The 22,600-nt window shown below is 41.4% G+C and overlaps 1 protein-coding gene across 2 annotated transcripts; it reads left to right on the top strand.

Moving 5' to 3' along the window:
- On the top strand, window positions 1–22,559 carry NMNAT3 (nicotinamide nucleotide adenylyltransferase 3). Of its 2 annotated transcripts, XM_071437161.1 has the most exons (5): window positions 1–173; window positions 9,897–10,033; window positions 16,415–16,598; window positions 20,455–20,561; window positions 21,855–22,559. In XM_071437161.1, the coding sequence occupies exons 2-5, from the start codon at window positions 9,925–9,927 to the stop codon at window positions 22,253–22,255; spliced, it is 801 nt and encodes a 266-aa protein (XP_071293262.1). In that variant the 5' UTR covers window positions 1–173; window positions 9,897–9,924; the 3' UTR covers window positions 22,256–22,559. The 2 variants fall into 2 exon arrangements, with proteins under 2 accessions (XP_071293262.1, XP_071293263.1); XM_071437162.1 differs by lacking the exon at window positions 9,897–10,033 and having other exon boundaries at window positions 2–173.
- Window positions 22,560–22,600: the final 41 nt, after the last annotated feature.

The following is a 22,600-nucleotide window of genomic DNA, read 5'->3' as shown; positions in this document are numbered from 1 at the left end:
CACCCTCAGGTGACAATAAAAACACACTCGGTGCTGTGCAAGGAGGCAAGGCTGCCGCTGGCAGCGGCGCTGGGGGAGGCCCGGCCGCGCGGGGCCGGCCCCGAGCCTGCCCCGAGCGTGCCCAGGGAGCCGGGGGCAGCGCTGCCAACCGCGCGGGCCCCGCTTGTCCTGCGGTAAGCACGGAAGGACGGACGGACGGACAGACAGGAGCAGGGGAGGAGGCGGCCGGTCCGCGGCGGGGTCGGGAGCGGCTGCGGGCTCGGGCGGGGGCGCGGCGCGGAGCGGGCGCTGAGGGCATTGCGGGCACTGCGGGTAGGCCGCAAAGCCCCGGCCGCGGCTGCGGGGCTGGCCACGCCACGCCCCCGATGAACGCTTATCCACCACCATACAGACATATCTATTACATATATGTGTGTGTGTTTGTGTGCCTGTGTTTTAAACAGAATGCTTTTTTTCCCTTCTCCCCCCTCCCTCCTCCAACACCTAGCCAAGTGCAGTGAGGGTTAAAGAGGACAACAGCAGATATGGTTACTTTTTGTTTATTTCAAGCCGTCTGGCTTTCGCCGCGTAACTTACTCGTCTTTTTCCCCGGCTTTAAGAGGGTGCAGCAGCTGCTGTTTGATTTTATTAACAATGCACGGTGTTTGTTGTCTTTAAGCTTTGTAGCAATACAGTCATGTGAGCTCATTTCCCAGGTTTGATTTGCTACTGGTCTGGTTCCACTGTGTGTACCAGTAAACTGCGTTTGTGCCTCTAACTTCAGAAATGCGAATTTCAGAATTTATGCAGTGACAACCTAATTAGCATCGAGATATCTCAAAGACCTTTGAGAAGTGCAGAACTGAGTGTGGGGAGCACAAAGGACACAACAGGTGACAGTCCTGTCAGAGGGGAATTTGAGCTTGTGCCTTTTAAAATAATTTAATGAGTCAAACTGGATTTCATAGCAGGGATGATTTCTGAGGATTTAATTGCTGCAGTGTTTCAGTCACAGGTGGAGCTGTCAAGGCCCAGCAGGTGCCACTGGAGCCCTACCTGTGTCCCAGCCTGACTGTGCCTTCCCCACTGCATTGCTGAGGGTTGTGAAACACAAAGCTGTGTTTTCTGTCAGGTACACACAGGCAATGTGTATATTTGTGACTGGGATATGTGTGGAGACCAACAATGGGACAGTTGCAAATTCTAATAATAACTGAGGAAAGTAAAGCATGGAAGAAGGCCTTTGAACCTATCTTTTGTTTGCAATTAACCTTAGTTGATTTAGAAGCATTGGAATTAAAGCATTAAGGATGTGGCTTTTTGCTTGTAGCCAAGCCTTAAAGAGTTCTGCAATAATAACCTTTTGCAGTATAATTTTAGAATATTGCTTATATCCTTGAAACTATGGCTTTGGAATATATGTAAAGGAAGTATGTTTATCTCATGCCTTAATAAAGCAGAGAAAGACAGCTTGAGAAAGGAAGATGAACATCAATTCAAGGTAGTTTTGACCAAGGGAATCTGGACATCACTGTTATGAGATTTACAGTCCTTGCAATTAAAAGGTGGACCCACATCTGGGGAGCTGGACTTCACCAGATGGGATTCATCTTTCTTCTTTCAGAAACCGGACCCCCACCATCTGGGGATGCTCCTTTTGGGATACATCCTGAGAAAAACTAAATCACAATAGTGTATAGAATTGTGATGTAAAAATTGGAATAGAAACTGCTGAGAAAGCTGATGAGTACCCCTATAAATACCTGTAAGCCTCAACTATGGGTGTGCAGTTGGAGGGAAAACTTCCCCCACTGTACCCAGCGCTGTATTGCTCATACTTTACCATATTAATTAATGAATTGATTGCTGCTTGAATATTGGCCTAGTCAAGCTTCTGATTTCTAACAGGGTGTGCAATTACCGCTCAAATGCTGGTGTGGATGTCACCCTCTCACCAAGCACTGTGCGTTTTTCTGAACAATAATTAGCAGAAATGAAGAAATTTGCCATGCAGGGTCACAAAGTATAATGGGGAGCTTCAAAAACATAAGAAATGCCATGCAGCCCAGTGATCTGGCACAGGCAGGTCTTGCTCTGTGTTCTGGAAATCCTGTCTCATGCTGTGGGTGCTATATATAATTATTTTGCACTTGAGTGTTCTGCAGTAGCACTGCTAGGGGTTTCATTAGCTTGCTGCCTTGTAAAACCAGCTTTATAAGAGGTGATTTTCGTGATTGAAGATATTTTCTTTAGTACTTAAATTTATCTTCCATTTGTGTGTGAGCTCAGTTTCTGAAATTTGCCTTAGGATATGCTAAGTGTGTTTTACTAGCTGAAAGAAAATTACAGAAGTGTTGATAGACAAAAAATCATTCTGAATGGCTTCTCAACAGGAACTCTTGAAGTTTTAGCAAGAGTTTGTTTTGACAGATAAGTTGGTGCTTTCACTAAATCAGCAGTTTGTTTGCTTAAAAATAGGCTCCCAGAGCTGCAGTTCTGTGTGAATCCTCTCTCTCTGTAAATCAATATATTGTGCATTGTGGATGACTGACTCGTACATGCAGACAGAAGGAGGACATAGAATAGTTTAGACAATTCTTCTGTAGAAGAAGAGAAAGCTTATTTATTAGTGTGATATGGGCACAAAGAATAGGAAGGGAGTTGAGTGTCAGATGTTGAGTGATCACTAGGATTATTGGAGCAGTAATTATAAAGATCATGCTGCAGGAAATACAAGATACAGGAGGTGATCATATTCTCTTGAGTTGTGGAAATGCTGCAAAACTGTGCAGGGAGTGGTGGTGTGTGAGGCCAGTGAGATCCTGCAAACTACCCAGCAAACACTGGCTACGAGGTGTTGGCCACTCTGGTCCTTCTTTACTTATTTTCTGCATGGTTCTGGGTTAGTGGAGTATCACTGGCCTTATCACCAGGTGAAACTGCTGCAGAGCTCTGTGTCTAAGTATGGTCAAGTGTTTTATGAGCAGTTAGAATATAATCAATGCCTTTTGTACAAAATTTGATTATTTCATTATTTTCCCTGATACAGAAAAATAACATTAAGGATGTTATTGAAATCTGAAATAACCTCAGAATATTTAGTAAATGCATGAATAGGGATGTTAAAAATATGATAGTTCACTGTTGGTGTGCAGGAATAGTGGTTTCAGAATTCCACGTTGCTGAGTTGTTGTATTCCTTGTTACAGCCTGTAAGCATGATTTTGCAGGTTGATTAAGAATGTTAATAACATATAATATTCTTAAGAATACTCAGAAAAACATGTAGGATATTATCATGGGAGTATCTCTGTGGATAATTTAGGGCTGGACTCTGGGACCAGACACTCTTGTGCCCCACTGTGGAATTCTAGTTACAAACTTGCAGCAACTCACAGGCTAAAAAAATGTGTTGTTCACTTGAATTCACAGGCTCTGTTTTGGGTGTGTTGAGAATATAATCTTTGTAACCTTGTGCTAAGCAATAATTCTGCTCTAATTTTTCAGAGTACAAAACTGGTTAAAGGCAATGCTGTGTTCATTATTAACTGGAGGTTCAATATTTGCATGTATTTCAGACTGCATGAGTCCTGTGCTCAATTTATTGTTTATATTTCTTGTGCTTTGTCAGTGTGTGCTTTTTGTGGTGAATTTTCTCCTTTAGACCGCTCATTCTCTGTAGCAGTGGAGCAGAAAGAATTGGGATTGGAAACTGAAAAGAGAGAAGTAGTTTCATTCAGAAGAAAAAACTCATTCCAAGTAAATGGAGCCATAAGTTATGTTTAGGTTTTAGAGATGTAACTGATGAAGGGGTTTTGTTGGTTCTCCTGTGGAAGGGAACACAGCCTGAAATAAAGGAATGGCAAGAGTGAAGTGTGCTGTGATTTGAAGAATTATAATCTCAGGAGAGGAGGAGACACTTCAGCTGAGGCTGCTTTCTCTGGTTGCCCCCAGGGCACTTGGACTTTGGGCCACAGGCAGTTTTCTCTGAGGTGACTTGTTCACAGAGAACTTTTTCTTTTGCTGGGAAAATTTGCTCCCCAAAGTGAGCAGGTCTGTCTCAGGCAAACGCCCCTCTGCATGGTCAAAGGCAGCATTTGCTGTGGTTTGAGCCATCTTCTGTGTTAGATATGAAAAAGCCAGGTGATTTTTATAGGCTTGGATGAGTTGCTGCTCTGGTGAATACTGCACTGAGGAGGGGAGCAGATCTTGGGATTTCTCTGAAGCTCCAGTGGGACTTGTGTTCTCTGACTGAAACTCTGCTGTGGGGATTGGAAGGAGCAGCTTCATGGTTCTGATACAGGGAATTTGATAGGAAATGATGTATCCTGTCATGGCTTTCAGTGAAAGTCAAACAAATGGGCTCCACCTGAATCACTGGAATTTAATAATAATAATATGATCACCATGTGGCCCTGAAAAAGCTGTTTTGGAGGGTTACAGCATCATATCAGGCTGTGTGTAATATATATGTCCTCCTTGTAAAATCCTTTGTGGCTGGAGTGAGTAACTTCTTGATGAGTAAATTAAATACTCATTTAATTTACCCCAGATTATACATTTTCCATTTTTCCTCGCCCAGGTACATCTGTTCATTATTAAAGGGAAGGTGTGGATGTACAGGTAAATATTTGTCACTGTTGTGGAGGATTGCTTTTGGTGACAGCAAATGCTGGGAACTTCCTGACTGGAGTAACTTCTCTATGGCAGCAGAGAATTATTATTATTATTGGTAGTATTAGTAGTATTAGTATTAGTATTAGTATTAGTATTATTAGTATTAACAGCATGAGAAACGCTCATATCCAATCATATTTTTAGGGATATTTGTGTATTGTGGTTTGCTATGATTTGGGTCAGCTACTAATGTAGTTTTATTTCCTGATTTTCAAAATCTGTCTCACAACTCTAATACTTTTAGTGTCACTTGGTGTAATTCAGCTGGTCCCATTGCATCTGCATGAATTTCTATGAAGTGATGATGTGGCCCAGTAAAAGAATGGAATCAGGCAGCTTTGAACTTGTTCAAATCTAAATTTCATCGAAATTAATCTAGATTCCCCCTCACAGGAGGAGATAATGCTTTAATCCTGTGCTAGGATTTGGTTTATTTCTGCTTTTTGCAGAAATGTTTCCCTCAAGGGTGAGTGACTCATAGAGTGCACGTATCAGTGTCTTGTTCCCCAGTTTACTAATTTAACAGCTCCTGAATCAGACTGTGCTGCTCAGCACTCCATTCTGCTGCTGATAATTAATCAGATATGGAGATATGGCTCTAATTACTGACTTGCAGCAGAACTTAAGCGTGGTCATCTGTAACGTCATCTGTTATTGACATAATCCAGGAATCCAGGCACCAGGGAAAGAACTTGCAGGAGCTATCTAATGAAAACCATGATGCTTTGTCCATCATGAAACCTTTTTTATACAGCTTGAGTGTGGCCTCCCCATCTGGAGGTGACTGCCCTTTTCTGCATTGCCACACCATGTCCCTGTTGATGGAAGCTTCCCAAGCTGCAGACTGGGATATCTGGGAATGCACGGGCCCAGAGCAGGGCACATAGACTCTGTGTTTAAACTTCCCCCAGTGTTTGATTTCTCAAGGGAGCTTAGCAGAAAAATCAGTTTACTCTCTTTTTTTTCTGTTCCTTTGAGTAAGGTGTTCTAATGATTTGAAGCCCCCCAGGTAATTAATACCAGCTGAGATAACAACTGAATCAGAAAGTTTTGTTTCAAATACTAAAAGTTGTCCTGGACCTGTTAAATAGGTGTAGGGTGTGCCATAATTGGGGATAGTAAAAATAAAAACACTGATTTTAAAAAAAAAATTATATATATATATATATATGTATATATATATATATATATATATATATATGGGATGTTTGTGAGTTTATAGATGTATAATACCTTGTGAGATGCTTTTTCATTACATGTTTATTTTCTATAAGTACAATCTTGGTTTGTTGTTTTGGGGTTTTTTTCTGTTTTCTCTTTTGGTTTTGTTTTGTTTGTTTTTTTGGTAGTGGTGGTGGTTTGATTTTTGAATTTCCATTGTCAGTATGTCAAGTTATCACTAAAAGTCACAGGTTGAAGTCTTTCCCTGGAGTTTCCAAGGTATAAATGAGTAAGAGCTGCAACAAAACTGTCCAACACCTTTGTTTCAGGTGAGAAGTAGTCTGTAGAATTAAAAGCAAAGCAGAAGCAGTCATTCAGTTGAGATGGCAAATAAAGGAGCAGCTATGGAAATATAAACTGCACTTGATCAGAACAGGAGGGAGCACGGGGGGCTGTGAGCCAGCAATGAGAGCTCCATCCAGAGGCTGATGCTGTGCTCAGTTTCAGGGCAGAAACACCTTCCCCCATCCAATGGAGATGCATTTAGAGAATTGCTGATACTGAACAAAAGAACAGTTTTGTTTTTTTCTGAATAAAGAAGCTATACATACAGTTTTCATGTGTGAGTTTTTGTGTCAGCACAGGACAGTAAAGCAGAGGAGAGAGCAGGGTGCAGTGAAAGGAGTTTCCTCCAGCTGCTCCCATCACAGACCATAAAACTGTTGCTGTCTTTCAGTGGCTCTACAGCCAGCAAGTGTTTTCTCCCCAGTATGTCTCCCCCAGTGTGATGAGAAATGAGGGAAGTAGAATAAAAACATTATAAAACAATTGTATTCAGTACTAAATGCTGGAGGTACAGATTGCACTTAATGCTTCAAAGGATTTTCTCAGTAAAAAGGTTCAAATTTCAAAGGTACAGGATGTCACAAATGACAATATTAACACTTGTTACTTGGTGCTGTTCCATGGTACAGTCCCAGTCTTCAGGTTGTAAATCCTCCATAAATGAACTGATGGGTTGGCAGCTATAAAACATGGACTTGACATGGATTTAACCATTATTAGTCAATTTTTCTAAGTCAGAGAAAGGGGAGAGGGAAAAAGGGACTGTAAGAACTGGTAACTACAAGAAGTGGGTCTGAGCTACAGCTACAGTGCAGGAGGAGAATGAGATTTGGCTGATCAGAACACACAATCTGTGCTAGGTTTGGTCTGTTATCCCAGGACTGGGATCTGAAGTTTGGGATGCAGGTGTCTCCTGCAGGAAGCCTGTTCTGTTTGATGGGGGGCCTGGAGGCCAGGGAAGGGAGGAGAGTGGTGTTTGTATGATGCACAGGTGTGAGCAACGTAGAGATTTCAAATTCTGGGAACAGACTTTGGATTTGCAGACATGGATGTGGGACACAATTGTTTTTATCATGCCAGTTGTATTCTAGATTAGTTTTAAAAGGAATTATGCAAGTAAATAGCTCCAAGCACAGTGGATTTAAACTGATTTTTGCCACATTTTTAGTAATTGACTGGCAGTTTAACCAAATTATGACAGGGTTTTTTGTAAACACCCCTGCAAGGTTCCTCCCAGCTTTTTAATGCCCTGCAGATTGCCTGACACAGCTGTGCTTGCTGTTCCCTGCTGCTCCCTCTGCAGCTGCACTGTCCATTGCTCTGCAGTCCAGCAGAGGAGCCACACATGCCAGTGCTGATCATGTGGCAGGGAGTGTTTGCCAGCTGCCTGAGCCCCAGTGCTGCCTGCCCAGCCCCCAGGAAGTCCCAGTGTAGGATTGGGTGTTGCACGTGAGGTTTTGTCACACCTTGCAAAGGTTCATTGAAAGCAGTTACTTCAAAAAAAAAAATTGCTTTTGTAGAAGGCCTGCAGGTTCCAACGTTATCAATGGCCACAAAGACAGAACAAGACCTTTCTCTCTAATAAAAGCAAGTTAAAAATTAAAAGGAAGTAAAAAAAAAATGGTCAGGATTTAGTAATAGGAATGCAAATTTCTAGAAGTACGTTGTAGCCATGTCTGTGTGTGTGGAAGCAGAATGTGTTGGTGTTTTCCTAATTAATATCCAGGAGCAGCCGTGCTCCTGAGCAGGTGCTGAATGCTGGGACAGGGCTGATCTCTGGACACTGCCACAAAGACAGAAGACCTTTCTCTCGAATAAAAGCAAGTTAAAAATTAAAAGGAAGTAAAAAAAAAATGGTCAGGATTTAGTAACAGGAATGTAAATGTCTAGAAGTTGTAGCCATGTCTGTGTGTGTGGAAGCAGAATGTGGTGGTGTTTTCCTAATTAATATCCAGGAACAGCCGTGTTCCTGAGCAGGTGCTGAATGCTGGGACAGGGCTGATCTCTGCCACAAGACAGAGCAAGACCTTTCTCTCTAATAAAAGCAAGTTAAAAATTAAAAGGAAGTAAAGAAAAAAAAAATGGTCAGGATTTAGTAATAGGAATGTAAATTTCTAGAAGTACGTTGTAGCCATGTCTGTGTGTGTGGAAGCAGAATGTGGTGGTGTTTTCCTAATTAATATCCAGGAACAGCCATGCTCCTGAGCAGGTGCTGAATGCTGGGACAGGGCTGATCTCTGCCACAAAGACAGAACAAGACCTTTCTCTCGAATAAAAGCAAGTTAAAAATTAAAAGGAAGTAAAAAAAAAATGGTCAGGATTTAGTAACAGGAATGTAAATGTCTAGAAGTTGTAGCCATGTCTGTGTGTGTGGAAGCAGAATGTGGTGGTGTTTTCCTGATTAATATCCAGGAACAGCCGTGTTCCTGAGCAGGTGCTGAATGCTGGGACAGGGCTGATCTCTGCCACAAAGACAGAACAAGACCTTTCTCTCGAATAAAAGCAAGTTAAAAATTAAAAGGAAGTAAAAAAAAAAAATTTAAAAAAATGGTCAGGATTTAGTAATAGGAATGTAAATTTCTAGAAGTGTGTTGTAGCCATGTCTGTGTGTGTGGAAGCAGAATGTGGTGGTGTTTTCCTGATTAATATCCAGGAGCAGCCGTGTTCCTGAGCAGGTGCTGAATGCTGGGACAGGGCTGATCTCTGGACACTGCCACAAAGGCAGAACAAGACCTCTCTCTAATAAAAGCAAGTTAAAAATTAAAAGGAAGTAAAAAAATGGTCAGGATTTAGTAATAGGAATGTAAATTTCTGAAAGTACGTTGTAGCCATGTCTGTGTGTGTGGAAGCAGAATGTGGTGGTGTTTTCCTAATTAATATCCAGGAACAGCCATGCTCCTGAGCAGGTGCTGAATGCTGGGACAGGGCTGATCTCTGGACACTGCCACAAAGGCAGAACAAGACCTTTCTCTCGAATAAAAGCAAGTTAAAAATTAAAAGGAAGTAAAAAAAAAATGGTCAGGATTTAGTAACAGGAATGTAAATGTCTAGAAGTTGTAGCCATGTCTGTGTGTGTGGAAGCAGAATGTGGTGGTGTTTTCCTGATTAATATCCAGGAGCAGCCATGCTCCTGAGCAGGTGCTGAATGCTGGGACAGGGCTGATCTCTGCCACAAAGACAGAACAAGACCTTTCTCTCGAATAAAAGCAAGTTAAAAATTAAAAGGAAGTAAAAAAATTGTCAGGATTTAGTAATAGGAATGTAAATTTCTGAAAGTACGTTGTAGCCATGTCTGTGTGTGTGGAAGCAGAATGTGGTGGTGTTTTCCTGATTAATATCCAGGAGCAGCCGTGTTCCTGAGCAGGTGCTGAACGCTGGGACAGGGCTGATCTCTGGACACTGCCACAAAGGCAGAACAAGACCTTTCTCTCGAATAAAAGCAAGTTAAAAATTAAAAGGAAGTAAAAAAATGGTCAGGATTTAGTAATAGGAATGTAAATGTCTAGAAGTTGTAGCCATGTCTGTGTGTGTGGAAGCAGAATGTGTTGGTGTTTTCCTGATGAATATCCAGGAACAGCCGTGTTCCTGAGCAGGTGCTGAACGCTGGGACAGGGCTGATCTCTGGACACTGCGCTGGTGCTCCAGGAACACCCAGTCCTGGAAAAGCTCCTTTTAGTTCAGGAACCAAGGGCAGACTCCTCTTTCTCAAGTTTTCTTTTAATTTTTTTTCTTCAGGAAGGAGCTGTAATGTCTTGCTGTGAGGATGAGGAGCAGGATCCCTGTCATCCTGCTGGCCTGTGGCTCCTTTAACCCCACCACCAACATGCACATGCGTTTGTTTGAGCTGGCCAGAGACCACCTGCACCAGACAGGTCAGTGAGGCCTGGGAAAAGCAAGAAGGAGTTTTAATGCTCACTTAGATCAGCTCTTACTTTACAGCTGGCTTCATTTTCATATTCTTTACTGGTATTAATGTAAAGCTTTCATGGGATATTCAATATAGAAAGTCTGGCATTACCTCAGTGTATAAGCAGGTATAATGAGTTTTTTACTCTCCTGCAAAGAGAGTAAAAGTTTTATCAGCAGTTTGAGGATCCTGCTCATGGCACTGGCTGAACCTTGTGAAATAATATGGTTAATAATTTTGAAACTTAGGAAGATCTTTTATGTCCTAATTCTGTGCTTTTCTGATACAATGTGTTTCAATATGAAGAAGGGTTCAGTTTTGACAGCCGGGGGAAATTGGAGAAAAGATGAAATGTTAATTATTCATTATCTGTCTTCACTAAGAGGCACTTCATCTATCCTAAAAAAAGATCAGAAAAGCAAGATACCACAGGCTAGAATGTTTTGGCAACAAAAGAGCAAGGTGGTAACACCAGGAATTTAGGAAAGAATCAGAAGTGCCACTGGAAAGCCTTGAACTCTAAGCTTGAGCAGCTCCTTAGTTGCTCAGGGATTTTTTTTTTTTTCCATCTGCAGCTAATATATGCAGTTATGTTTTTTGGAAATGGTTGGGAGGGAATCATTATTTATTGGAATCTGACAAAGATCCTAGGGAGGTGGTTCAGTAGCAACCTAAACTGCAAATAATAGTAAAAGGAATTTGGCTGTCAAATTGAGCAGGGGGGAGAGAACCTGGGAACCCACTGATACCAGTGTGCAGTAAAAGCAGCAGTTGCATACTCAGAATATCCTGTGAGGAAACTTGGACTGTCATGAGGAGGAATTACAGAGCTGGCTCTGAGAGCAGCCTCTGCAAGTCGGTTTTCCTTGAACTAACATTATTTTGTTGCTTCTGCAGGACTAGAAATAAAGGGTTAAAAAGAGATTTTAATTTACTTTTTTCACTGTAGTTTTATAACTGATTCTGCTGCCCAGCTATGCAAAGATTAGAAAGGTAATATGAGACCAACTGGTAATTCTGTTTAAGTCATAAATTGTAGTCCAGTAACATTTCTCTTTGCCTTTAAAGAAGGACTGAACTGGGAAATTAATTATTATTCTGTCCCAATCAATTTAATGTCTGGTCTGCCCCAGGGTCAGTTTAGAAAGACTGCTCCCCTTACTCAGGATAGTTTGCTTAAAATCCATTAACAATCATATTAAAAATGAAATTTTGAAAGGTTGAAATGGAAATTGTGCATTATGTTATACCTGATGTCAATGCCTAGTTCTGGGTCGGACTTGCCTTTTGGCTCCTTATTTTAATTTGTGAAGCCTTACAAGTCCAAGGACTTTCTGCATTGGATAATCCTTTGGGTCTGGCTTGCTTAAAGTCTTTGCCCTTTCTGAAAGCTTCACCCAGCATGACAGCCAAGTCAGAGCCCTCAGTTTGCCTGCAGCAGCTTTCCCCACCCCGAGCAGAGGTGGTTGCCCTGCAGGAGCTCCAGGAGCAGCTGGATGAGTTTGTGCTGTGTGTATGGGTGTATGGGTTGGATGTGTGGCTACTCAAACCCCACCTGTGGCCCCTCCTCGACAGGGAATGCACTTTCTCAAGCAGAAGGGGTTGGCAGCATGCTATAAAAATGACTGATTCTGGATGCCTCTTTTATAGCAGAACCGTTCCTACCCAGCAAATTTATTGGTCATTCTCTCATGGTTTCAGCCCCTTTTGGGGTTAGCAGGGAAGGAGAGGAGAAATTGGAGCTTATTTGCTGAGAAGAAGCAGCAGCTGCAGCCTGGGAGCTGATGGAGGGGCTGGAGAAGAGGAGTTGTCTGACTTGAGGCAGCAGTGATTCCCTTTCAGAGGGAACAGTGCACTTTGGAGCTGCCATCCACACTGGATGCCTGAAATGAGTGAGGAATTAATTAATTGATTAATGTGAGGGACGTGTTTCCTAGGCTTGGGAATGACTTCATCCTCCTGCTGCTCCATCACAAATCAGGCTGAAAGGATGAGTGGGGCCATGGCTTGGCTGGAGTTCAGCACCAGCCCTGGAAGTGTTCCAAGGACGTGTGGATGTGGCTCTTGGGGACACGTTCTAGTGCTGAGTTACTGGTTGGACTCAGTTATCTTAGAGGGCTTTTCCAACCTCAACACTTGCAGGATTCTGTGACTTCAGAGGCAGGTTTCAGTGCCTTGAATGATGTGACTGTCCCTGATGTGCATCCTGACTGACATCTCCAGTAATTCTGTCTGCCAGCTTTTTGAGCATCACATCAGTTTCTAATGCTGCCTAATCTTATTTTTCACACATCCCTATTTTAAGTAAGACATTTTATTGGGTTTCTTTAAGTGCAGTTTCATTGCCACATGTCAAGTAATTCATCCTTTTTCTGTTAATATCAGCTAATAAATCTTGTCATGCTGCCTTTTAAATACAACACACATAGCTGTGTGTGCCTCAATGACTCAAATCATTCTCTTTACCTGGATTTTCTGTCTACTCTTTTGAATCTGGCACTTTACACCTCCTCAGACAAAGCTAAAATTTTCCAATATTCAGTCCCTTGTTTTAAAATTGTTTTTTGAAACTTGCAGTGACTGTGGCAGATGCCTTTAGAGTATGAATACCTAATATCAAATACTTTTACTTCTCTGTGACTTTATTCCTCATTTGACCATAAAGACCAAAGAAACAGAACTAGAATCAATCTATCTGAGATATTTTTAATCTTGTTTCCCAACTGTTGACAGTGCAGGATACTTACATCTCCAAGTTTCCAGGTGAGACCAAAAGCGATGCAGGTCGAAGGAGGAGGGTGTGAAAGACAAGATGTTTTATCTGTGGCAAGACAAATGCCAGGGGAAGGTGAAGGATAATGGGTTATTATCTTATGAAAACTGGGGAAAATGGGACACCATTACTGGGTTGCTATCACAGTCTGGCTCTCTGCAACCCCAAGTCCAGTCCAGCCAGGGGGAACGTGGCAAAAACAGGGAGACAGGAACAAGGGACCTGCCCAGAAATAAAGAACTTTAATAGCAAAATAACAAAGGCAGAAACCTCATCATCTGAGGGGCAAGATCCAAAGACAGGGGGGCGTGGGCAGCATAACAAGATGCAGGGGTATTCTGAGGGTGAGGTCCAGTCACCAACACGAGCTCAGAACATGACCTTGAACATGACAGGATCCAAACTAACTGAGAACAAGAGCCAGAAACATGACCTAGTCTAGAATAGTGCCATTAGCATGCCATTAGCATGCCATTAGCATACTGACTCCCATGAGCACACTCTTCTCACCATGACCTGACCAAGAAAAGCCCTTTCAGTGTCCCACTTGCCATGGTCTCAGGTTGGTGCCTCCTGTATGTGCCACTGAGGCTAAACCACTGCTCATCTCAGCTGCCTGCATTCCTCCAGCTCCTGTCAAATGAGAAATGAATTTAAATTGTGATTTCTTTCCCTTTAAATGACAACTTGTTATAGCACTGTATAATACCATAGTATGAGAGAATAATTGTTGTTCACAAATCAAGTGGAATTATTTCCAATTTCAAATCAAGAGATGGACTTAATTATATACACATCTTTGCATGATGCATGTCAAATGCATCCCTGTTCACTGGCTAGGGTAACACCAGGGAGCTGCAGAGCTTCTCTTGGGGGATTTTCCCTTGACACTGAGAGGAAAATGAGTAGTGAGCAAGAGTTAAATGCATGGAAGTGTTTCATTTATTTGCTTTTCTGTAGTGGTTATTTACTTTTGTTATTGACTTCTGGCATAATTTCTCCCAGTGAATTACAGACTTGCTGCCAGAAGAAATTAATCTTGAGAAGCCCCACCAAAATACACAAACAATTTTGTATGAATTGGCATTTGATAAATTTGCTAATAATAAGCTAATTAAGCATTACAATCTATGTTAGTGTTTGTGACAATTTACAGTGACACTTTGATAACAGAAAACTAAATACCTATTTTCCTTAATAATCTCCTTTAACATGTTTGAGGGCCAATCTTTGTTTCATTCCTTTTGTTATATTTAGTTTTCTGAGCACCAGCCAGTTCTCCTAAACAGTTCTTAGAAAATGTCAGTTCATAGCAAGAGGAACTTTTTTGCTGCTTTTGGTAGGTATATTTTGAAAAACAAAGCCACTTGAGGCCTGGAGGACTTTTACACATATTTAGGACAAGTAATAATAACAAACTACATGATGAAAACAAATAGAATTCCAGGGACATAGAATTTGAAGATAATTCTGGACCAAGGAAGGTATGAAACAACCGTAATAATTTATGGGAGAGAGAAGAGAAATGCAATGGACATTAATAAAAGCCCGAGGTGACAGAATTTAATTATTTCGTCTTCACACACCTGCCAAAACTGAGGGGCATATTTGAACAAGTGAACTTCTAAATAACTGAATTGGAAAGAAGTTATTTAGAGTCAGTAATAAAATTATTTCCTATATTTTGACAGCTAAAGCTTGTGTTTCTGTTTGGAAGGCTCTCGTGCATCCTGTTTGCACAGTGCTGGTTACTCCATTGTGAATCTTCTCAAGCCATTCCTGTGTTTGACTCTCTGAAGTGTTACCAGCCTTGCTTTTTCTCTCCCAGTTGGTTTCATTTCTGCTTGGGAACAAGCTGATATGGCACCAGAAGCTCTTACCTCATCTCATTTATGCAGCTCAAGGGCAGATTAGAGACTGAAATCTTTCCATCTCACAAGGATGTGGCAGACCCATATGCTTGGGTAGCATGAGCTCACAGAAATATGATTCTTTCATTTAATATATGCATTTAAGTTATAAGGGAAGAACTTATATCCGTAGAAATGTAAAGAAAGTGAAACATGGCAAATAAAATCATCATGTAGGAAAAACCTTTTAATAAGGTTAATGTAGTAGTGAATTCAAACTGCAGTTTGAAATAAAGTTTCCTTCCCTTTAAATGAGAAATGAATTTAAACTGTAATTTCTTTCCCTTTAAATGACAACTTTTTATAGCACTGTATAATACCATAGTACGAGAGAATAATTGTTGTTCATAAATCAAGTGGAATTATTTCCAATTTCAAATCAAGAGATGGACTTAATTATATACACATCTTTGCATGATGCTGGAAAATTTTATCTTCCTCATTTTGCCTGTAATGAGAATATTTTAAAACAGAGGATGGTTTGAACTGACATCTTAAGAGGATGTAAATCTCATTGAATCTTACTGCTGGTTTTTTAAGTCCGATTCAATGAAGTTCTTTTGAAAATTTTATTACATCAAAATAAATGTGACATTGCTAGAGTGACATTTTCGTGTTGGAATATTAAATTGTCATGTACCAGTATCAGAAATGTCAGGGGTGCTGTTTTCCTTACAAAGCAATAAAGGTAGCATGCTGCATTGAAGTTTCTCTGTTAAAATAATTGAATTAGAAAAAAGGACAAGGATTTCTTTCCCTCCTCAGTGGCATATTTATCATAGTTATTTAAAATGCATGTGCTCCATAAGAAATAATTTTGTTCATTTCTGTTCAGCTGAAACACCCTTCCTCTCCTCTCAATTTCTCAAGGCTTGCTGCTTGTGGTGGTGCTTTATTTTTGTTTCCTGGTTTGGGGCCAGAACTGCAAAATCTAACCAGTCTGTTGTGTTCTGTTGTGTTACAGGGGTAGGAAACCAGGGGCTTGTTGTCAAATGTACTTAACATGGTCAGCCAGATAGAAAGGCAGGCAGTGGCTGCTGAGCTGATGTGTGGAGCACAGTGCTCCAAGTCTTGTTTTAGACTCCATTAGCCCCATCTTTGTGCTTCAATCTTCTGATTTTTCTGAAGCACATCTATCACAGCTGTAGTAATATGCTGCAATTCTTGCTTTAACACAAAGGAAGGCCCAATGATTCTGATAAATAACAATGATCAGATATCTAAGAACAAAGAAGTGGTCAGTTAAGTCATTCTTTGCTCTGGCTATACCAACTGTACTAACTGGATGATGAAAATTAATTCCATCTAACAATTTTGATAGTGTGCAACATCAATTATTACTCTGCCTACATGGTTTAAAATTGTCTGTTTACTCAGCTTTCCTTTTTGGGTCATTTATTAGGATAAACATGATAGTAATTGTGAGCAGTTCACAGAGGAACAAAACATTTGCATTTTAATTTTTTAATTGCTTTTAATTTGTTTTAATAACAAAACCTAAATCAAGTTGTCCATAGCATCTCAAACCTTTGCCCTTAACCATGATGTTACCCTTTGAAGAGGTTGGACTAGGTGAACTCCCAAGGCCCTATCCACCCTAAATTTTCAAGATTCTGTGAAGAGGATTTAATTTTCATGGTTTTCTTTTCTTTTTTTCCCAAAGGAAGGTATCAGGTGATTGAAGGCATAATGTCTCCTGTCAGTGACAGCTATGGGAAGCAAGGCTTGGTGTCAGCAAGGCACCGCGTGGCGATGGCCAGCCTGGCCCTGGAGACGTCTGACTGGATCCGGGTGGATCCCTGGGAGAGCCAGCAGGACACGTGGACAGAGACAGTGAAAGTACTAAGGTGATTACATGATCTTCTTCCTGTCTTTATGAAATTACTGACTGCCAAAAATCTGCCCTGTCAATGCACAGAACTTGCTCCTCTAAAACACTCAGGCAAGTCAGGACTCCCCACCAGGAATCTTCATTTCCTTCCCCCACACCTGTGCAATAACCACGGTCCTGCCCTCATGTCCTTCAGGTAGTTGGATGCATGTGGAAAGCCTCTGCAAAATGATGGCCACTGCTGGGTTCTGCAGGAAAAGTTCCTGCCTCTCATGTTACCTTTCTTAGGTGTAAGTCTCTAAGCAGGTGATAGAGAACTTGTGATCAGAAAGTAAGAGAGTTCACAAATGATGCTGCTCTTCAGGGGCATTTCTGTTCCAGGTTAGCTATGGTAGCAGTATTATGCCTCCAGGTTTATCTGTTCACATATCCTTGTAAAGTTTTCTTATTAATGCTAATGGTAAATTAAGCCCAAGCCCATAACTGCTGATGTTTTCTTCAAAATCTCAGAGTTTGCTTTGGTTTTGTGCTGGGAGGAGAAATTAAACAAGTTGTCCAAAACTTGATGCAAGGACCTCGAAACATGTCTTTTCCATATGGTAATAAATGCATATGGGGCAGGGAATGAAAACACAAACTTCTTGTGCTAACTGCTCTCTGGAAAAGGTGCTACAGAAGGTAACAGATGCCATTGAACTGGAAGCCTTCATGGAGGTCTACAGCAAATGTGCTGAAAGAGCTATCATTGATTCTTAATTTTATCCCCATTTTCTAGGTGACTTTCTAAGTGGAAACAGGTGTTCAAGGCTCTAAATTGTGCTCTCCAACAGCTGCCCCAAAAGCTCTTGTAGCTCTTTGTGAAAGCAGTTAAAAGCCAGACCTGTTACTTTACAAAAGCATCCATAAGAATTCATTGGAAACTTAAAAGACAAAGTAGAGCCTTTTAGATCTGCTTTTATTTGCTTCCTTGAAGGAACACAGACATCCAGTTGCTCCTTTTGCCCCTTCCCTCCAGGCAGCAGAGCAGGATCAGGGTGGGAGGTTTTCTATCTTTGCAGAAAACTCTACTCTTTCTCTAATCATAACTGTATGTCCCAGTTTGAGAAGTCACCAAATGCTGTCCTACAGTATGGCCTGGTTATGGGGCTTTTGTCCTAAACTTCAGTTCAGTCAAACCATTTTCCTCCAGAGAAGCAGTCTCAGATCTTACAGATCAGGTGATCCTACTTTGGTCTTGCACAGCTCCAGCTGAAGTGAGTACTGCTTGCAAGACAGGGTTCGTGAATTATAAATCCACTTCAGAGTTCTTCAGGATAAGAAATCCAGTAAGTAAAACCTATATGAATAATTTTCTGCTCAGGCAATGTGGTATGAACAGCCAAACTTCCCATCTGAACCTCTAGTTATATTAGGAAATCCAAAAACATTAAAATGGATGCTTGTTAAGGAGAGAAACGAGCTTAAATCTTGTTTTGTCCACAAATGTTGATGTGTATTAATGAGCTGAACCAGTGCCATAATCCAGTGCTGAACCTTGTCTCTTGAATGGGGAAGCAGCATTTTGATGAAATGCAGGTGTTTGTGCCTTACATTGTATTTTAAGTGTCACAGGGGAAAAAAAGATTAAAAAAGAGCAGATCCTTACGAAGTATAAACTAAGGCAATGGTTTGTTGTAGAGTTGTTGTTCTTCACATTGGTTCAGAGTTAATCTGTAGGTTCTTCACTCCTCAAAAAACCAAGGACTAACTGCTGCCTTCACAATAAGCTCCCTCAGGTAGGAAACTTCACTACCAATAGAAAGAGATTCTCCCATTGCAAGGCACAGGAAATCATTATTGTACCTAAGTGTCTCTTCTTATCAGTAGTTTGAGTTGTACACTTACCTGCAGTAGAACATTTAGTCCTGAAGCACATGAATGGCCTTTTCCTACAGTACTTGTTTTAACTGAGTGCGATAAAAATGTCACATTTCATCAAAACCTGGGGATTTTGCAGAGGATCCCAAATAGTTGTGACACAAAAGAATTTAAAGCAGCAAAGCTCAAATCCCACTTATGGCAGTGCTATTAAATGAGTATGGAAATCTTGGAGACTCTCCCAAGGCTTTTCTTAGAGAGGAGGAGGGAACATAATAGAGCTGTTTTCCACTTAGCTGCTGGTTGATGAGTATTCCTAGACAAGGAAGAAGTATTGTCAGTGGGCAAAGGACTGCATTCATTGCTCCTGTGGATTTGATTGGCATGCAGCTATACCACACAGTAATTAAAAATTGGCAACGATCTGCATTACCCAACTTCTGTTGAGTTGTGCTTGTGATCTAGTTCTATAGTTACTCAAAGCTTCATACACAGTTCAGAAAACACTTGAGAAGCTGGCAGATGGGTTTGTCCTTTTTGCTGTGTCTAAAGTAATACAGCCCCACTTGCTGCAGCCCTTGAGCTGCTGAGCAGACCCAGGGCAGCTCAGATTTTGCAGTGTTTGTAACATTGGTGCTGCAGGGAGCTCTTTGCCAAACGTTCTTGTTTTTGAATCCTGGCCCAAGAATGTCAGAGCACGACACGCAGTCGGTGTGCTCGGCTATACATAGCAGCAGCCTGTTTACAGCAAGGCAGGGTTAAAATTAGGTGTGTGGGAAGGCACAGACCCAGCTCCTGGTACCCACTCTCTGCTGCCATATGTGCCTCACCTTTTGGCTGTGCAGTTTTCCTGGCCAGTGGCTGAGCACCAGAAATCACTGGAGGCTGCTTTGTAGCCTGCCTGGGTGTAGGTTCTTGACACATATGCAGCTTATTTGTATGGCTAAAGTGTTTGCACTATTAGAAGAGTGTACTTTTAAATCACTAACCTGTGATTCCTTCCTTACAGCAGACATTCTGAGGGTCAGCTGGGGCTTTGTACATGCACTGGAATTCAGACTGTTCCTTGAAACTCAGAACCTTTGTGTTGCTGCAGTTGGATAAGAGCTGATGGTCACTGTGGCTCTGCACATGCTGCAATGAAATTGGGCACAGCCTTGATTCTGTGTCTGCTTGTCCTGCCTGACCAGGAGCTTGTATCCTTGAAACAATGTTGGCTTGTGCAAATGTTAGCAATGCTTAGGCCTGGCTCAGGATGGTGCAAGGCAGGGACTGTTCTAAACAAGCAAGGTGGTGCTGATTTGGAAGGAAAAGGCCACTGCCATGAGGTAGCAATACCATTATTGCAGGGGGGCCCAGGGATGAGGGGTGATAAAGGATAAAGTAGCAGAAACCTGGAAAAACATGCAAAGAACAAAGGAAACATCCTTGCCTTCCTTCCTGGATCTGGACTCAGTAAAATTAGAAGCACAGCAGATGTCAAAAATTTTATGAGAATTTTTAGTTTCTTGGAATTGTGATTCTTCTAATTAAAATAAACAGGAAAACAGCAAGGTGAAAACTCAGGGAACATATTTTTATGGAGAAGAGGAGGAGAGAGAACAAGAATGTCTCCTCCTCAAAACAGAGCACATGTTACAAAAACACTATAATGAGGGGTTGTATGTAGTCAAGAAATTTCAGCTAGTGATTGAGGTGAGATTTAGTCCTGTTTCAGGCAAAAAAAACTCCTCTATGTTTTAAATGTAGTAGCTATCAAAATTGCCATAACAGTAGAATTTCAGAAAGAATTTACAAACCAGGATGCCATTAAGGAGATCACATGTGAATTCACAAAATGTAACTACATTGATACTAATTTCATGGCAGCACAAATGTGCCAAATTCCAAAAAAATTACATTCCAATTCAAAGGGCAGAAAAGTAGACCCTGTTCTGGAAGGGGAAAGTGCCAGGTAATCACTTTGTTGCATGTCTGAGAATTACCTCACCCAGGAGCCTTTCTTTTAAATGCAGGCACCATTATAATGAAGCACTCAGGACGTTCCAGTCCAAGGAGCTCACAAGTAACAAACATCCCACGGAAACTTCTACAGGGGACTCCCTTTCTTGCCAGCAACCAGGTTGGTTCATGACTGTAAACATGATGCTGTGTTTATCATGAAAAACTCTACAGCTTTACCAGATTAGCAGTGAGAAAATTGAACGTAGTAGCTGGTGAGTTTTGAGGGTTGGAGCTGCATGCCAAAACCAAGCCATGCCAACTGCCAACATAACTGCTGGGGCAGTTGTTCTGTAATAGCCCCACACAGAGAAGAGACCCTGGAGTTGTATTAATTCTTGATTTTATAAGCAAATCTTTAGCTCTGTCAGAGATGTACATTGTGGCCCTGCTTGTTTTGCAAAGCACGGAATACATTAATAAAAAATACAGGGATTGCTTAGAATTCTACTTTTGGTGTTAGACAATGGACAAAGTGTGTGGATAGCACAGCAGTGATGCTGCCATGTGGCAGTTTGCTGGCCACAAAAGCTCCTGTTGGCACTAGAGGCACGGCAGGCTCTGGAAACAATGTCAGTTTTCAGTTCCCTATCTAATCATCTTCCCTAGCCCTATGGCTTGCCAGGATGCTGCTGGATTTCTGAGACATTGCCTTTTTCCTCCAGTCTTGTAGCATCTCTTGGACATAATAATACATTTCAGTTGTTCCTGGTTGTTAAGGAGTTGTATCTTTACAGTTGGTGGAGGAAAGAAGTCACACTTTTGACACATCATCGCTGGAATGTTTCTTACATTCTGAATCTCTCCTTTAAGGTGTTTGTAGAAGACTTGCAGATGTGCTAACCATCAAACGAGTGTAAAGTGAGGGAAACCTCCTTTCCTCTTCATTTCACATGGATACAAGGCTGTGAAAGTACCTGGTCAATGTTTGTACAATGCTCAGGTGGAATAATGATGAGTGCTGTGGAAGAAGTTTGAGGAAAGAGTTCTGTGCTGGGGCCTAGGCAGTGAACAGCAAATAAGAAATAGAGACAATAAGGAACAGCAGGGCAGGATGGTGTGGAGTAGCCACACCATCTAATCTTTGTGCTAAATTATTTCTCTTTATTATTTATAAACCTCTTTTTGGATTGCTTGAGTGGAGTAAAAATTCTCCTTTAACTGTGTACAGATAATATTCAATATGCTTTGAATGATGATGAAGCAGGTGATAAAGTAGTTGTGACCAGACACATAAAAACCTAAAGTGAATTTTTCTTGCAACTTTCTGAAAAAAAGCCTGGAGTAAAGGTAAATTATTTAAAAAAGATTAAAAAAAAAAAATCTAAAGTGATGAGTTAAAACTGATTTTAAGTATAAACTTCCTATAAGACTGAGAAAGAATAACATCTCTTATTTCCTTTTGTCTTTTCAGTTCTACCAGAATTGAAGCTGCTCTGTGGGGCTGATTTTCTACAGACATTTAAGACACCCAATCTCTGGAAGGAAGAAGACATCAAAGAAATAGTGGGAAAGTTTGGATTGGTCTGCATCAGCCGGGCTGGCTCTGATCCATCACAGCTCATCCAGGAATCAGACCTTTTATCTAAATTCCAGCACAACATTTTTCTGGTGAGAGAGTGGATGCAGAATGAGGTCAGTGCGACGCAGATCCGCTCTGCCCTGCGCAGGGGGCTGAGTGTGAAGTACCTGATCCCAGACTCTGTCATTGCCTACATCGCGCAGCACAACGTCTACACCGCGCAGAGCGAGCGCACGAACCAGGGCCGCCTGCTGCAGCCCCTCAGGCTGCACACACAGCAAGAAACCCTCTGAGGGACTGATTCCTGCACTGGCTGCCCTGTCAGATCACCACCCTTCTCATGGAGATTGCTTGAGAGAGTTGTTTCTTATTAATAATGAAGTTTCCCTTCATTTCCAAAATTTCTTGAAATCATGTGGTGTTTTAAATCCATGAATCTGTGGTAGTGTTCAAGTAAATTGGGATGCTCAGCTGTGTAGCTTAAAATACACAAAGAGCAGCTTCTTTGTGAAAATAAAAGCAAGGGGATCTTCACAATAAATATTCTTAGTATTTCAGTAATTTCAGTAAGTCAATAAATATGATTTAAGGGTCAAATATAGTACTTTCCTAACTTGCAATTCTGCAATCCTTACTGT

This window comes from Agelaius tricolor, unplaced genomic scaffold (assembly GCF_023055355.1).
Source record: "Agelaius tricolor isolate 1412-34295 unplaced genomic scaffold, bAgeTri1.0.p SCAF_12, whole genome shotgun sequence".
Lineage (NCBI taxonomy): Eukaryota > Metazoa > Chordata > Aves > Passeriformes > Icteridae > Agelaius > Agelaius tricolor.
The sequence above is the reverse complement of the archived record's forward strand: the minus strand, read 5'-3'. Positions and strand labels throughout refer to the sequence as shown.

What these genes read in the sequence shown, in the direction of transcription:
- NMNAT3 (XM_071437161.1), top strand. Translation starts at nt 9,925, where the DNA reads ATGAGGAGCAGGATCCCTGTCATCCTGCTGGCCTGTGGCTCCTTTAAC. An exon ending in GAGACAGTGAAAGTACTAAG is followed by an intron (nt 16,599 to 20,454) that starts GTGATTACATGA and finishes TTTTAAATGCAG; the next exon opens with GCACCATTATAATGAAGCAC. An exon ending in CCTTTCTTGCCAGCAACCAG is followed by an intron (nt 20,562 to 21,854) that starts GTTGGTTCATGA and finishes TTGTCTTTTCAG; the next exon opens with TTCTACCAGAATTGAAGCTG.